Raw genomic sequence first — 18,465 nt, 5'->3', positions numbered from 1 at the left:
CCTGTAATCAACTTATAAATGAACTCTTTAGCATCATAGAACCTAGTGTATTCCCCAGATCATTGATGCTCTTTCCTTGCCCCCTTAACTTCAAACTTTCTGCAGATTCTTAACTCACTTCAACAGGGTCTCATGCTCTATTTCAAGTTATTTGTGTAATGACTGTTAATTATAATTCTATTTCCTATGAAGCTGCTCTTTTATCACTGACATCTACATGTGGAAAATGTCCAGATAGTCCCCTCTTGAGATATGCATTTAATATAGACCATAGATGATAAAACTGAAATTGTTAAAGACACACTGAAACAGAGCATGCATGTTCCTTTTCTCCTTAATTATCACACATGTAGGTCAATACAGCTATGTGTGAATGTACATGAGGTGAAACGAGAAAAGGCTAAGTGAAGCACTGGTTACCAAACCTAAATGTACCCTGAAACCGGGAAAAAACGTCAAAACACATTAGTGTCTCCTGTACATCTTTAAAATGTTAATGAGCAACAGTAAAAAGAAGCTCGGAACTCAGAATAATAAGCAAGAGACAAGTAAATAACAATCTATGAAGCTGTAAACCCACTTCTCCAATAATTCTCAAAATATTAAAACCAGGATTTGGGTTTTGTGCATTTTTATTTGGTAAAAAGAATTTAATTTGCATCTGCTTTAGATTTGAGTTTGTGTTGTTGTTTGCAGGACTTGGGGGATTTTTTCAAAGCAGGCTTGAGCTATATATTACAAAAATGTCATTCTAAATGTTAGATTAAGTAGCACTATTACCTTCTGAACTTTTGCTAATAATTTATTTTTATTTGTGTCACTTCACATATTAAAAGACTTATTAGTACTAATTTACTAGGCTTTAAAACCAAGTAGTGATTTTCAGAAGATCTATACTTAAGTACAGAACCTAATCTTATAAACTAAAATGCCTTCTGGTTGGGTTTGGGGTTTTTTTTTACATTTGTAGGCTGCTGGCACATGAAACATACTATATACTTCCTAATTTATTAACTTTCACTTCAAAAGAACTGATGTACAGACATGAATAGCAATATTTTTGTGGTTATGCCCTCCCATCATATCTCACAGGGCCTGTAAGCTCTAAGCTGTTTTAACAAATATTTTTAAAATACACAATTTCATAAAGTTTGGCCATTTGTGTATGTGGGGAAGAGTATATTGAAGCATAAATTACTAGACTACCAAAAGTCTTAGTATTATTCCAAATAGAAAAGGTTTCATATTTGCAGATTCTTCTATCAGTCATACCTCTTGAAAGAGACAGGTTAAGTTGTTAAAAAGCTCCCTAATAAGTTTAAACTGCTCAATACTAATCAGTCTCAGCCTCACCTAAAACAGATGAGAGTCCTAGCTTTGATCAAAAGAGTCAGAAGTATTTTGCACAGTTTAATATAAGGTTTTACAGAAGATAAGTATACACTTAGATATATTTATGTTTTATCTACTAAAGCTAAAAGGTTGGGCTAAGTTTTAGCCTAGACTACTAGACTACTTAAATGCTTAAAAGTTGTTTAATCATGTAAGAATTATTTCTAAACTAACTGTATATATCCATGGCATGCAGATAATGTGCTTGGAAAAAAAAAATAGACATGTACCTATTTTCTGGAGCTATTAAAAACATTTTAGTCACCACCATTACAATATAGATAAAATCAGTGTATATTTAAATATCACTCATCTCTCAATATTGACTGCTACTACCCAATTTTAACACAAGAAATTCTACTAGCTACATCTGAAACACAAGATCATGATGGAATGAACTGATTCAGAGTGAGGGTCTTACAAAACAGCCATGATTTAATGTGAGCTTACTGGTCAAACTCACACAGATTGCTTTCTGAAGGAAAAAAAAAAAAAAAAAAGATAGCCAAAGGAGAACTTCAATCCAAGCAGCCTTTCATACATAGACAGCAATTTAGAATTGAAGTACTGTAACACTTCTACTACAGTACCATAAAGCCATATTAGCATAATTAATACTCTTGTTATTTTTTATAGCCTAAGAGGTCCTAGAGGCCTAGAAATCACATGCTGATAAGGAATAACAGCTGCAAGCAGGGTAAGCACAGTTGCCTATAAAGTTTCTGCAAGTCCTTCAGTTAACCAATCCAGATTTCAATTCAAGAACCACTGTCACACCTCATACAAAACAAAGTAATTTTAACCCTAACAGTTGTATCTACCATAAAAATGTCTTTAACAAGTCCTAGGTTTTACAGGTTTTATACTGTAACAGATATATCTGCCATCATAAACAATACTGAAAATAGTGTTCAAGCTGCACATCAAAAATGGTAAAATATTTTCTACCACAAGAAGGTGAAATATACTTCCAAAAATATCAGTTTAAGTTTTTAAAATTAGAAGATGCTTCAGTGGGTATTTCCAAGGTCTCTATCAGAAACTAAAGGACTTATTTCATAGACATTCAGATTTCAAGTGCTTAAAACAAAAATTAAAATAATTTACCTGAAATTCTGGTATGGTAGACTTTATGACACTTTTCCTCTTCTTTGTGATTGCTTTTTTAGATAACGATTTTTTTCCTTGTAAGATTAAAAGAGAAAAGCTTCATAATGCTGTTCATTGTACTTTATCAATAAAATCAAATTACATCCAGACTTGTAAGTTAAACTGCAACTAAGAGATGGTTTTCAGTAAGTCATGTCAACATGATGAATCAGAACTAGACTCAGCAGAAGCAAGCATCAAACAAGTATCTGTGTACTGCAGTCTTTTGTGTGCAGTGGAAGGAAAAAAAAGAAGAAAACGTCTACTACAGTTTCAATAACACAGCATCTAAAAATCTAAGTCATAAAAGTAACATTGACACCACTCTTCTGAAAGAAGTGAAATCCAGAACTTAAGACACAAACATAAGAAATATAACATCTTACCTGCAAGATTTGTTTCTCTAACACTCTAAAGAATCACACATTAGGATCTGGGATATCTGTATCTAATAGTAAAAAGATACCCTGAAAACACAAGCATCTAGAAATTCTAGTATCTAGAAATCCCTGATTGAACATATTGAATTTACCAAGGAAATTAGACTGATTTGTTTTTTCTGCCTGTGGCAATACCTAACATTTTTAGAAGAAGGTAAATAACTTCCTATAACGCACTTCACATGCAGCTGCACTATATACAAACAGATGTAACAAAAAATCTCTGTGAAGGTAAGGAAGGGCTTTACTGCCTACAGTATAAGAGTTTACAAAACATATGCATTTCTCAAATCAAATACTTATGTCGCCAGGCAAGACAGCAATGTTTCTTACATGGTTATTTCTACGTCCATATGGTAAATTCAAACAAGATCACCTTTAACTTGTTCACTCAGGCCAAACCCATCATTCTATCATTATCACTTGTTCACATTCAGGAGTCCCAAAGAATAATTTAAAAGTTTAAACGAAAAGAGAAAATAATAATTTAATATGGAATTTGTTGTCAACTAGCATGATTGCAGGCACTTGGTAATAATACATGCACAGGCAGATTCAGTAACTAAATTAATGAAAATATTGTGCTTAACCTTCTTCCTAACAGATGCTTTAAGTGTGTGCAAATGCATATGTACACGTACATACAAATATTCATAGATGCCTATCCATCTATTTTTCCAGTTTATTACACTGTGAGTTTCCTGAACATCTTACCTGACTCTGAAATAAACACACTTATGGGACAAGGCACAGGGCTTGAAGAATCTAGATCTGAAACTCCACATAAAATCAAACTATATTAAAATCAATAAAGCAACCTAGAAATTACCCATACCAAACATATTTAAAAACTTAAAGAGCACTCAACTACCAAAAATAAATACTTACATATTTCACATTAGAGAACAAGTGATAAAGGAGAAAAGTTTATTTACTAGAACAATAACCCAAACATTTGAACAATGGGCAAAAATGTCCACATGTTTGTTATATGCTTTATGAATACAGCTGCATGCTACTACTGAAAACAATGCTGTTCATTGAAAGAACTAAAGTAGAGCTTAGAAGCTGTCTTGACAAAATGACAAAAAGAAGTCTGGTCACATGGTGGCTCCTTGCTATAGCCCTTTTAAAAATATTATCTGGAAATAAAATGACAAAAAAATAAAGCAGCTAGATTGTCTTGCTTCTTTACAAAAAGGAAAATTTTAATAGGTTTAGAATAGAATTTTCATTCTACTTTAATACTTTCAACATATTTTTCAATAAGTATTTACTTGACTATTTTCAGCATCCAATGCTATATGATGTATGATGCAGTGTAATTCAACAAGTAACAGTTAAACAGAAATATTATTTTTCTTTTCCCCAGTATATATCCTTATGAAAAGGAGGAGGAAAATTTTTAGAAAGAGTTATAAATAATTAGAAACCCAAATAAAATAAACATTTCTTTCTTCACATTATTTCTTTCTCGCATCTGAAAAGCATGAAGTAGGAAAGATACAGAGTTACAGACAGACCAAGAATTAAAAGAAACCTTTTAAAAGCACAAGAAAATGAGCTTTACTCATTAATTAAAAATAGAGTCTGACCTATCATAAAGCACATCTGTTGGAACATATGTACCAAAAGACCTACAGAATTGCTGGTAACTGCTGTGAGCTAAGCACATATCTGTATAGAGCAACATCACAGTCTTTTTCCCATTTTTTGGACAGCAGATGTCCTATGGTGTAGGTGTTTTTTGGCATCATGTATGAAAAGTGAAAAAAAAAAACCTACTGATACTTGTACCATGGGAGGGAATTAATATATACAGCAAACTACTTATGGCAAATTCATCTTCTACCTCAGTAACACCCTTTTAAAATACAAAATTGATATTAGAAAAAAGTTGTAGTGGTAGTACTGATAATTTCTCCCTCTTAAAAAAGTTTGTACCTATTTTTCCAAAAATAATTTCTCAGCTTTAAACAATGGTTACAGAAACCAAATCTTTCATAATCAGCAGTTATCTGTAATTCATATGTATTACATAGGTGAAGTACATTTTTGTTAACTACATAAAAATCCAGTTTTGTAACCCAGAGATGTGATGATTCTGGGCGTATCTCCTCAGCACTCAGACTTGCAACTGTGTAATAAACTTCAGTATCTTTTCTATGTAATTGGTTACAAACACTCAGCTACTAACCCTGTCTTGGGATAACAAAATCAATAGTGAGAGGCAACTTCTCAAATCACTCCACCGAGGTCTGTTAGAGATCTTTTGTTCATAATCCTGGATGAAGAAACTATCTCAAAGGCTTATATTAATTCCTGAGCAGATGAAGTAACGTTCCTGACAGTAGTTAGATCGCATTTTGAAACATGGTGCACTGTGTCTTTCAGAGCATACTCAACATACAAATAAAATTACTTATTGATTAAAAGCAATCAATAAGAAAAACCTTAGAACCTTAGTATAACCTTATCAAACCTTAGTTAAATATTTATAAATTAAGAATCTCATATACATAATATACAATTTACAGTGCCATAATCAGTAATTATGTCTCCACACAGCCTTTTCCAAAAGGCTCCATATCTCAGTTTGGTTTCAGTTTAGAGTGGAAGATACTATGAGGCATCTTACCCCCAACAGGAGTTCATAGGAAGTCAACATTTTATTAACCAAGAACCCCTTAGTTGGCTCTGTGAAAATTCTTAGAAGTTCAGTGGGTCCAGGGAAAATCTGACTACCATAGGTTTTCCTTTCAAGCTGAAACAAATGCTACAGACACTGTCAGTGAATAGCAATTAACAAAGTAACATAACTAGGACCTGAACACTAATTATGAGCATCCAAAAACCTCATTAGGGAGATTAGATATAACTAAAACATAAGTCATCTCAAGTTCGTCTTGCCATCTAAGGGTGAAGAAGGGGAAACAAAGAGATAATCCAGATCTCTTCTAGTACTATTTTTGGCATAAAAATGAGACTAATAAAACATGAAACCCCACAGATGTTCTTGACACTTGTAAATTACTTCAGCAAGAACAATACAACCTATTTATAACTTCTTCTACTTTGGGATCAATGTGATTTGAGAATTGAAACATTTTTACAGATCTAGTAAAACTTTTTATTATGGTATATGAGTTCTTGTCTCTTCTCCTTGAAGAACAAAAGCAATGTCAATCCATGCTTCAAATTATAACATGACAACACAGTGCAATTTTAAATAAAATCTTATTTTAATAATTATTTTTTATAAGACTGCAACTTTTTTCTTCGATATGGAGCAGAGTCTCATTATCCCAGATGGGGCAACAGATGTTTTTAATATCAAACACTAACTTAGTAGTATTTGTCATGGTAGAATATAGTTAAATTAGCCCTGTCCAACTGCAAGAATTTCTGGTTTTTTTTCACTAAATTCTAGCAGCAACTGCAGTGTTCTCAAATTAAATAACAGGTCCTGTTGTCTTTCCATTAACAGATTTGTAAGACACACTTCGTGTCTTTCAAAGATTTGGCAACTACTGTACATATCCTATTTCCTTTTAATCTCCTACTCTTCTATCTTGCTCCCAACAGGTCTTCTTTTACAAAATATAACATGATACAGTATGGAAAATGAAGCATTATTATAGAGTTTTGAAGCTTCCATATTGACACAGCATAAATTTCTATATAGTCAAATGAGCTAAATCGGTCTGAACAAGTGCATTAATATTGCTAATTTACAGAATAATGTCCAAAACCCTATAAAACCTGAGTGGTTTCTGAAGGCAGCGGTACTGAAGCTTAATGCATGGAGTACATTGTTACTTGCTGGAATACCCCACTTAATGTTTTCAACATGATCAACAGGTTGTTCCTTTATCTACAGGCTAGACAACACGACAAAGTTTTGACAACACCAGAAAGTCTCCAGAAGACTTCTGAAGATTAAACTCCCAAGAACAGTAAACCAGGCACTACAAAATTGCTGCCAGGCCATTGAATTCATTTTCTTACATTCAAGCAATGCTTGACTTCATACACAAAATGTAATGGTACTCTAAAAAAAAAAAATATATGGTAAAATGGACTTCAAACAGGTTGACAACCATGAATTTTCCAAAGTATGAGTATATCGTACAGAATTTACATCCAAAGTTCTTCTAAAATCATGTGCTGTATTGGTGTTTTCTAGATCAACTGGAATAAAAAGAGATTCAATTTACATTTACTACTACCTCTGCATCAGGCACATCACAGTTATTTCAAGCAGCCTCTGGTCCCTTCTATTTTCTCAACGCTACAGATTTTCTCAATTTCATCCAATCTCTGTTTCAAACATGCAATTGTAGGATTCTCATGCTCTTGCACTGTGCCTTGCACTGAAACTTACCTAACTCCAGTAAAAAAAAAAAAAAAATTTAAAAATTAATGCACAGCATGCAGCTGTTTACAGAACTGCTCTGACTCTGTCTTTCCATTACATTCAGTACTACTTTGTTAATAATTCTGACACAGAACACTGCCACAATAATAACCATCACCTTGTTTCAAAAACATAGATTCAGTAAAGTAGTCACACCTTTTCAGAAATTCTAAGAAAACTCTGTCACTGTAGTAAAGGTCATAACATAGTTGTATTCTCCAGTAAGTTCTGCTCACAATATTTCTGTGAAGTATTCAGGTAGAAAAACTGCATGCCCAGTCTATATTCACTATGGGTACCACTGCCACAGCAAGTCAGGAATATGCAAATCATCTCAATAGAAACACAAACTGTGACTCAGTTAGGTTTAGCTGCCTAAGAGAACCAATAGAGCAGGAAAAAGATAATTTTGTTGAAAAGTAATGAAAGGTACTCACTTTTACATTCCTGATGTTTTCTTCAACTTACTGTACTTTTAAAGAACGTTGCAAAGAGTTATGACTAGGATCAGATTTATAATTTAAGTCTGATGTCTTTGGGGACTCAGAACAAGTTTTACTAAATCACTTTTTCTGCTCTAAGAGCAGAAGAGAGGTAAGAGAATCCTTAAACAGAAGATTTAATTTCAGACAATCTTTAAGAAATACTACTTAGCCTTAAACATTAGGAAACATTACAAAACAACAAGTTATTTGGACAAATTGAATCCAATCCTATCCATTTCAGCCTAGCAGCTACAGAACCAATGGAGGTTTAACAACCATAGGAATAAAAGCGCTTTCTTGCAATGATGTAAAGTTAATGCAAAATTTTCTCCAGACAGGTCAAATGAAGAAGTAGTAAGAATAAGATGGGGAATGTGTCAACATATCAGGAGATAAAGGACACATCTCCAAACTAGAGACCTTTTTTGCCATTTGGGTTGTTATTCAGTTTGCTTGGTTTTAAGAAGACTGAAAACAGTGACACGTTTGGAGAGCTAAGTCACAAAGGCAAATGTAAAATACATTTGTTTCCCTGAATACTACATATATGAACTTCAACTGCAACTCTTGAAACTTCTGTTTAGATGTGGGCAGTGAAATATTTTAGAAGGAGGAATTTGTGATTTAAATAGTAAGACAGTTCTTTGGCTGTTATGTGCAAATACTGAGGATCTAAATATTACTTGTTCTCTCAGCTTTAAATTTTGATTTCTAGCTACATGCACTGCCATCACACCCTGCCTAGCTTCTTAACCTTTAGAAGACATTTTTTTGTCACTCAGATTCTTGGTTTTGGCTTTCTGCTTTTCAGATGAAATCCAATATTTATCTCTCAGTCTGCACTATTCTGAAAAGCAGCCTGTCACTTAAAAAATATAATGTTGGAAAGAATCTGCTAAAATCTAGCACAGATGACATAGCTCAGGACTCAAAAGGATTAAGCTTTTACGTTGCTTCACATGACATCAAAAATACTACAGCTACATGAACAATTTGAACTTACTTAAGGTTTTTGTAACTTTACTGTTTGCAAATACCTTTGAAATTTTCCAGTGAGTTAACCGAAATCTGGGTTGTGTATCACTTACCCGACACACTTAACCAGATGTTGCCCAATTCTGCAATAAAAATGTCATCAGCAGAAATTCTGATGCTGATGCATCCTGATTGTTGGACCCAGGCCCAGTCAAAACAGTACTGTTTGGTGACCTACGATTGCACAGTTTTACTCTGAATGACTTTAGATTCATCATCTCATGTAATTACTCTGTGTTTCTTCATAATTTGGATAATATTACCAGAAAATGGAGAAACATTTCCACAATTGCTATAAGATACCATCAAATGCCTTCAAGCGACACTCTGATGCTAACCAGTCAGTTACATTTATTCTCCTGAATATTTTTTGCAACAAATTAACTCTTGCAATTGATTGTGTTCTCTAAAGATACATTCTGCAAATGAATCACAGTTTGATCAACCGATTTTTTATATGCTTGTGTTATTGGGTAGGTAACTTTGACTCTAAAGTTAATATCCAAATTGTCTAATGCAGTAAGATTCTCCTTTTCACAAAATAAAATGTAGACTTATCAACTAAGAAAACAACTTAAAAATCTGTATCCTCCTGATTTTTACTATAAGTAAAAGTGCCAACTTACCAGACTTGTGCTTCTTATGTTTTGCTTTCTTTTTAATTAAAAATAACTTGTTCTGGATCTCAGATTTGTAAGATTTGAATGGATGAAGATGAATCTCACGCTTTCTTTGCAAGTCATCAAGTTTTCTCTGTAGATTTTCATTTAGAATGTCCTCCAACTTCTTTTTTTTCTTTTTCTTCTTTTTTGCCAGCATCTTATTTAGTTTCTTATTATTTTGCAGTAAGGTCTCTAGTACTGTTTCTTCAGCAGATTCATGATAATTTCTGCCTTGGTTTTCATTATAAGTGCCATTGACGTGCATTTGGCAAGCTTTCAGTGTGCTCTCCTTGAATGGACTCAGGTCAGATCTTACTCTGGCTATTTCAGTGCAACCTTGTCCATTCTCCACATCTGTTAATTCTTTTGAACTAGGGTGACCACCTATATCCACAATCTCTCCTGAAGTAATCAAATTCCTGAAGTTCTTTTTATAACAACCAGTTTTTTTGATGTCACAAACTCTTGAGGCTTTTATTTCACAGTCAACCTTCAATTCCTCTGTAGTGACTCTAAAGCTACCTAAACGTGTTCTTTTCTCTGGACAGATAACAATGTCCATACTTTTCTCTCCATCTGTCTTGGAATGACACAGCAGTTCTCTCCCAGCAGAACTGACCTCCCCATTGCTTTTGCTTCCATATTCATGTTTTACTCTTTCCAATTTAATACGTGGCACTTTTTTAACCTTGATGGGAAGAGATGGAAATTCAGGAGCCTGAAAAGGTTTTTGTTTGTAAATTCGAATATCTGCACCACAGAACTGTGGAAAGTGAACATACGCATTTTCCAAGCAGTCATAACCAAGAATTACTTCTCTGCATTCATGGATAGGCTGACCTAGCACCGCATCCTGAACATCCTTTTGTGTTTCATATACAAAGTCACAGAGACCTTTTAGCAGCCATACTTTTTGATAGAATGGTAGCTCATGAAATGGTTTTTCCTCCAAGGGATTAACTTCTCCGAGAACTTTGAAAAACTGGGGACACAATCCAAGCTTTTCTGCAGCACCATTAGGATTGTCGGTCTGCCCCACAACAGTATACCAGTGTTGCACTTTCTTTCTGAGTGCTGCTTCCCAAGTCCTGTAGGAAAATGTAGGCCTGCGATGTAATGTAGGTCTGCGATGAGGAGGACTTAACAAAGAAGTCATTATTTTAGATAAAAAAACATTACACTGAGGCATCAGAAGACAGCGTTCCAATTCATAGAATACTATTTCAGGTAAATTTAAAATCTGTTGTGCCAAGCAAAGAAAATGACCAATAGCTGGGATCTCCCACATTGTCTCCATCCTTGTAGGTGCTGCTTGAGCTAAAAGTGATTTTTCCCATTCTTCTATTTCTTTCTGACTAGCTTCTTCTGCTTCTTTTCTTTCTTGCTCTCTCTGCCTATTAAAAGAAATTTCATGAAAATTCAGATAGTAGATGATCAAAAAGAAACAAGGAAAAAAACCAGAACCACAGTATGTCAAACATACTTATCTCGAAGTTAAAAAGAGCACAGTAAAACTGAAGTTTTACTTCAGTTTGTCTTACTATGCAGTGCAGAACACATCAACCAAAATGGGAAATAATTACCTTTTTTTTTTATTACCACTAGTTTAAAAAAGGGGAAAAGATAAGAAAAAAGCCTGGCATATATCAATAGTTTGAGTTGTTTAGACTTTCAGGTATTAAAAAAAAAAGTATTTCCTTCCTCAATCCCTTTTAATCATAATTAAATATTTCCAACAAACCATCCATATAAAGATGTCTGAAACAAATTCCAGGTAAGTCTTGTTTTGAAATGGTTGCCCTGTGGCTCACATCACCTCCCTTGTACCTCCCTTCCTCATCACACAAGTATACATGCCTAATTACTAAGTGCTTCATTTACGTGCACAAGAGCCATTTTCCCTCCCACCCAAAGTTGTATTAGTATTAGTTGTATTGTATTAGTTTTACTAGTGAGTTTGCAATGGTGGTCAAAAAAGAAATAAGTATCAGGACACATGAAAAATGTGATGGGAAATAATACCAAAAATAAAATGTTATTATATTAATTGGTTTGCTCTCACCTGAAAAAAATTATTCAGTTCTGGTCCCCCTATCTAAAAAATAGGATAGAGCAGAAATAACATGCTTTTGGAGAAAGAGGTTATCAGTAACCAGAAGCCTGTAAAAACTTCTGAGTAATCTGGGAGTCCACACAAAACACTAGCAAGAGGAAACATGACAGCAGTATGAAAACCTCATATGATAGGCCGGGAATTTCTATTTGCTTTTATTTGTAAATTCATCATGAAACTTAAGGGCAACAGAAAAAGAAATGCTTCCATTTCAGATAATCAATTACCTGTAGCTTACCATCTAAGATACAAGATATTTCAATATATTTCCAAAGCAGAAAACTGGACATCTGCATGAATCATACAAATATCAAAAGTTACCAACAGAAGTAAATTTTCTTTAACGCTGATGCACTAGTAAACTAACAGTTTTGCCTGAAGGCACAACCAGATTCCAAAAGACAGGATTAGGATACAGCTGTACTTACAGAAAAATTTTTTTAGAGCTCATTGTAAGCTTCTTTTATCTTTTTCTCTGACGTTTCTATCACTGGTTAAAACTATCACCTGCCTCTAACACAAATATGACCTGCTACTGGAATTTACACATCCTTATCTCGAAACTGCGAACCTCCAATTTTTTTTCTTCATAAACAAGTAGCAAGTAAATGCCATGTATCTATTCAAAGCATCAATGTCTTCCAAATTTGGCAAAAGAGTAATGATAAATTGTTTCTTTTGACAGCATAAAGCTGATAGTGGCTTCTAGCTTGAAGGGCATATATTTCAACCATTAACTATTGATTAGCTATCTTAACAATGAAAAAAGGCAACAAATGCAGTTTTGTTCACATTTTAGTATCAGCACAGGAGAAACATGCCATGTGTACAAAAAGTAACATAAAATACAATAAGACTCTACTGAATACTTTATATTCTATAATAAAATTAAATACTCAGTGACCTGTTACTATAATTTGAACAGAAATGTTTAATACCAGATATGTGCATTCTTGTTATTTATATATCTAGTAAGTGCAGAAGTACAGACTCATGTGAAACATAACAGGTAAAAGCAAACAGGTCAGTAAATTCTTAAATTCAGCCTCCGAATGCAGCATTAACTTAAGAATATAAAGTACAGAATATAAAGACAAAATCCCACTTTTCAGCATGAACTTCTGTTGCCCTTCTTGGTGAATAAACCACTAAATTCAACAATACTACTTGCATATGTAAAGTAGGCATTATTTTTATTCTGATTCATGTTCTATTTAAACGTGCTAATATTGCATTAATATAATAAAAATAAATGAAATAAATAAAAATAACTAATGTCCCAGTGACACAGAGGAAGAAATTATATTATGCAAAAGTGGTCTCAAATATAAATTTCATAGCACTCTTGGATCCTACTCCCTCGTTCCTCCTGAATGTAAAACATACTTCCTAATAACCTCCTGCCTCCAAAAGGCATGAAGTCGGTTAATATAGTATGGCAACAAGACTAAATAATGAGTACTTGGCGAGATGGAACATATGTAGAAACAACAACAACATTTCAGAATCGTTTAATAAAAAAAAAGCTGTAGGCAATCCAAAAATATCTTCGTAAGCAGATTCAACTTTTTACCAAGTAATAATTTAAATAAAAGTAGAATTATCAAAATAAATACAATACCCTAGTTTCATAGATAGATATCTCTGCCTAGATAAAATTACAATTACTATATAATTTTAAAGAATGCTTTAAAGGGTTGTTTAAAAAGAAAACTGTAAGTTGTTTCACTTGTTTGCCTTGTTTTTAAGCAGTTGTTTTATCACAATATCTGCTGTCATTCCATTCTCAGCAGACATTCAAAGAAAAAATGTAAATAATAGCACACTTCCACATCTTCATTATTGAGGTCTTCCTGCTAGCATCTTTTGGAGGGCACAGCTTTTTCCTGGGGTGGTTTTGTCAAGATAAAGGGAAGGAAAGAGGGCATAGGACAGAGGGCAAGGGAGCAGGGGTGGAGGAAGAGAGAAACTGGAGAGAGGGAGGTAAGACAGAGAGATTTGATACTTTAGCGGCATAGATATCCTTATATTAAGAAATTCTCTGGACATATGTATGTGGCTTCCATGCTGACAGCAACTCTAAAAAACCCTGTTGTTTCACACTTTTATTTACATTTACCAGAAATATGTTTGCATATATGTGCTGGACTTACAGTAGTTACAGAACTGTTCTAAGGTGAAGCTGATTTTTCTAGACTAACAACAGCCATATTTCTAGAACACATCTGCAGTAGCTGTTTTGCAGCTCTTCAGTGGCATCTGAACTTAAAACTCAGCAAACATGATACCCAAGTAGAGACAACACCTAAAACAAAGTCCCACCATAACTCCCTACTCTTCTTCTAATTTCCTCCCTTAATTAAGGCAGCCGACACACATCACCAGCAAATTCCTCCTTTGCAAATGGAGGATTTCTTGGTGGGGAGAGGAGAACAAAGACTAGATTTTATTTCGTTTTCCCAATTACCACGTCTAACCTACTTAGGTGTTGATTCACAGGTAAAAGGTCAGACACTGGAATTCTTAAAGACAAGACACACAGAACTGCTTTAATTAACAATAACTTGTTTTTGCAAACTGTCTTTAAAAAATAAAATAGGAAGTTACATACAGATTAACAGTATTACATATTATTCTAAAATAATCCAAGATCTAGTAGTCAGAAGATACTAAATTTGGAGAGGCCCATATAACCTTATTTCTGTATCTCAAATATCTTAAATCATATTATTATATACTCCATATTTTCCCATTGGATCTGGTTAATTCCATGCTAACATCCTCATAAAAAGCAAAATTGACTATATAAGCATACCTTATTCCACAATTTCCTTAATTAAATTACTAATTCTTTAAATGTTTTAATGAACATGTCTGAAACCAATCCCAGGATCATGCTTTCAGAGATGAAAGACACAGAACTGCCTACATAATTTTCAACAGACCAAACCCATACAGACACTTAATTCCCACTGAAATCAACCAGTCAATATCTGCCATTCACTGGTGGTTTTAAAAATTTCAGTAGGAATTTACCTTTATATTTCAGTATCTAACTGATTAGTCATCATTAAGTATCATCAATCAGTATCTTATCTAATTAGTCATCATTTCCAATTATAAAATAATTCCACAATTATTTATTGTTAACTAATGTGTAAATTAGTTGATTTGTTACTTACCTAGCATGTAACCAAGCAGCAGCAGTAGAAACTCATAGAAATGTAATTCATAATTTGAAGATAGTCAATATTCTGATAATTACAATATTTGAACAAAAGGAATGCTTACAAACAAGATTAACAATAAAAGTAAATGAGATCTTGTCATATAGGTACTTTGGTGGGGGAAAGTGCTTTTGCTGCTGTACAAAAGCTATTAGTTGCAAAATAGTGAAATCAGATTTGCAAAAATATCTTATCAGTTTTTACATGTTGAGTCTACCATTATGAATGTGTCACTTGGGGAAAGTTATAAAACATTGCATAAGGAAAAGTGAAATAGATCGCGCAAGAAAGGGATCAATTACAAGAGAAAGAGAGCTCTTAACAAAGGATACCTATATAACAAAAGTGACTAAAAGATTTGGAGTAGGATTTCCCTGAAGTTAACTACAGAAGAGAAGATAAAAATCCCACTTCAGAAAATTCTTCCAAAATATGCAGTTGAAAAAAATGCTTGCAAAATCAATTTCAAGAACTTTGTGGGAAAGAACTAATCAAAAAGAATTTTAAGGATTTAATCTACAAATTTAATTTGTATTTTATTTTTATTTCTATACAATATACATAACTATTTATTTATATGTTTGAGTCTTTTAAATTTCATTTTAGCTTTATTTAATTCTCATCATAAAATGCCTGTGTCTTATGAAAGTATCTAAATATCTACAGCAAAGAATTATATATAAACTTGGATTTCAACAGGCAATTTCTTTAGATATGAGGTTAAGTTTTATAGAAAGGCCCTTGCATTTGCAGTCTTACTTTTCTGGGACTGAAAGTATGCAACTCTTAGACATTCTAAACTAAGATTATTTATGGCTACAAGCATAAATCACAGCTACAAGCACTTTGAGTCGCCCACTAGATGGCCAGAAACTGAGCCCTTTTTTATGTTCCTGATAACTCATTTTAAAGCTGGGTGAAGAGCAGATGCTGCCTATCCAAATACAACTGATTCACCAGCACTGTGCTCTCCAACTAAAATACCTAAGGCTGCAGTCTTCCAAAAAGTACCTCTTCTATGCCAATCTCAGTGTGTTAGATTTCTAAGGAAAACAAAAAAATGTAGCAGAATAACCATTTTCTCCTCTTAATAACGCAATATATACTTTATCAATAAGCCAAAAGTTTAGAAATTTGCAATAAATTTTCAAATAAAAGTAGTGTTGAAAGTATGTGCATTTATCTGTGCACCACTTTGAAAATTTGTATACACTGTAAAATGTGATCTTCACTGGAAATGTGCAACTAAACTTTATAGGCCTTCTAATTGCCAACCCCTTTTCATAAAAATGCTCAGAAAAGGTACTTGCGGAACATTTTTGGTGAGCTGAGAAACAATTGGTACAGAGAGGTCCAAATTATTTTAAAAACATGGTGCAATTAAGAAATAAAACTGAGAGAAGAAATCTGAAGCAAAATTACTTGCAGGGGTCAACAGAGACAAATAAATATTAAACCAGCTATCCACTGATAGATTTTTTTTTTTTGCTTAATAAGTGGTACAGTTCAAAATTTTAGGGTGCAAAGAGGTCTTTTTCTGTTATTGTGGAACATTCTGTAGAATCAACCATCTTTGTCCAGGATCTGGGACTTTTGAGTATATCCAGATGGACTTAACAGTTAATTAATACAGTTTTGCAGCAATGTACTTAAAACATGTGTATGAATGCGTGATTTTTATTTTGTTTGGTAAACTGTTCTACAGACTCTAGCAATGAATTAAAATCCAATCAAAATATCCTTTTTCATAACATTGTTATCAAGTTCTAGAACACAGAGTTAAGCAAAAATCAAGATAATTTTACCAAAGAAACAATAACCCTAGTGATCTTTCTTTTTTTTTTTTTTTTTTTTTGCAAAGTGTGATTAGAAGATTAGTGGATTAGAAGAAAGATAAAAGTTCTACAGAAAAAAGTACTGTGTAACAGTTAGGTCAGCTGTATAGCTTCAAATCTGCTGAAAATGAAGATGACCCCCAAAATTAAAAGCAAGCTGGTCACATATGGGAAAAAGTCTACAAAACTGTAAACTTTGAAAAAAGCTAGAAACATTTCACTTCCTGAAGCAAATACTATCTTACCATTGTGAGCCATCTTTAGACACAGTCACTCAAATTACTGTTAAAATAAACAAACTTCAAAGCTTCATCTCCCTCAAAGTAAAACATATTAACATTAAATACTGCCTGGAATTATATAGCTCTTAAATTTCAGAAGACCACAAAATCTCAGTGTTATTTACTCAAACAATCTAAAATTATTACCTAACTGACAAGCTGAAATGCCACCTCAATGAGGTAACAGCAGAGGCACTGGCAGAGATGATTTGCTTCTGGCTATGAGTGAGAGCAGCAGTGACAAGATAATGGAATTAGACTGTTAAGCATTAGACTGTTAATCATTCTGGTAGTTTTTAATCTAATTATTGCATGAAAAATTGTCCAAGGGTACATATCATAAACCATAATACACTAGCAGGAAATTACTGTGGATGCTTTTAGTTACTATTAGAAGTTTGCTATACTAAAATAAGAGCAGCTGTAATTTAATTCAAAACTTAAATGACCTCCACGATTTTTCAAGAAAGTGGTACTAAATTTTTGTTTTGTGGATGCACTGTATTGAAGCCATAAACTTGAGACCACAAGTTTATTTATTTACCTAAAAAAGCCATAAAGAGCTAGGCTCTTTAAAAACTAGTAAGTCAACTATTTAAAACTAAAATTAAATCGCTTTTCTTATTACCTCTTTTCCTCTTTTGCTCTCAGTTGCTCCTCTTGTCTTAGAACCTGAACCATCACGGACTCAAACACACCTGTTGACAAACCTACTAAATTGCGAGGCGTGGAACGACGTCTTGTAGAAATGCATGCTGTTGTTTTTTCATCCTCCTGCCCATAGCATCCTCTAGATGTTACAGCCAATGATGTTTTCTCTCTTAAATGCCTAGAAGAAAAAAGCAAGCTAATTCACAACTATGAACTGCTGTACCAGTGGCACCTCAATGCCTAGCCTACCAACCATGGGTTGAGCATGCTTACTCAGAAAAAAGCAGTTATTTTTTCACCTGCCATTTTTACCATTTTGAAAATGCCTTTATAAAAATTTAAACTTAAACCCAACACACTAATATGACCTATGTTTTCACACCAGTTAAAAACTGTATATTTACTACAAGTTACCAAGTATTATATGGAGATGGAATTCTCTTAGTCCATAAGTATTTGGAAAGAAAAAACTTCCACAAGACGTAAGATAAGAAAGCATCCTTTTTAGCAGATACCTAAAAATAGGGGGCTGGGTAGTGGGGTCTATTAGTGGGGGGGGTTTGGGGATCTGTTAGTTGGTTTAGGCTGGGGAAGCATATGTTAAACACCAGATTCATCCTATTTTAAACTACAAAAACTCAAAGACAAAACACTACAAATTTGTCTGCAAAGTTACATTTCTTCTTAAATTGTTTCAAAAGACTCCATTAAAACTTGTATGAGTTTTTCACAGCCTGTGAAAACATTTGAGGTACAGAGGAGAAAAATCCAACCTCCA

The 18,465-nt window shown here is 33.5% G+C and overlaps 1 protein-coding gene across 2 annotated transcripts in view; it reads right to left on the bottom strand.

Moving 5' to 3' along the window:
* Window positions 1–18,465, bottom strand: part of KIAA2026 (KIAA2026 ortholog) — a 62,688-nt gene that overhangs the window by 41,999 nt on the left and 2,224 nt on the right. For both annotated transcript variants that reach the window (XM_053932869.1, XM_053932868.1), the window contains exons 2-4: window positions 17,665–17,865; window positions 9,545–10,974; window positions 2,500–2,576 (exon numbers count right to left, since the gene is read on the bottom strand). In XM_053932869.1, the coding sequence (XP_053788844.1) occupies window positions 2,500–2,576; window positions 9,545–10,974; window positions 17,665–17,865 (1,708 nt within the window). The remainder of the gene's footprint in view (window positions 1–2,499; window positions 2,577–9,544; window positions 10,975–17,664; window positions 17,866–18,465) is intronic.

This window comes from Vidua chalybeata, chromosome Z (genome assembly GCF_026979565.1).
Source record: "Vidua chalybeata isolate OUT-0048 chromosome Z, bVidCha1 merged haplotype, whole genome shotgun sequence".
In the NCBI taxonomy this organism is placed as follows: Eukaryota; Metazoa; Chordata; class Aves; order Passeriformes; family Viduidae; genus Vidua; species Vidua chalybeata.
Note: the sequence above shows the minus strand (reverse complement) of the source record. Positions and strands in the feature narration are given on the sequence as shown.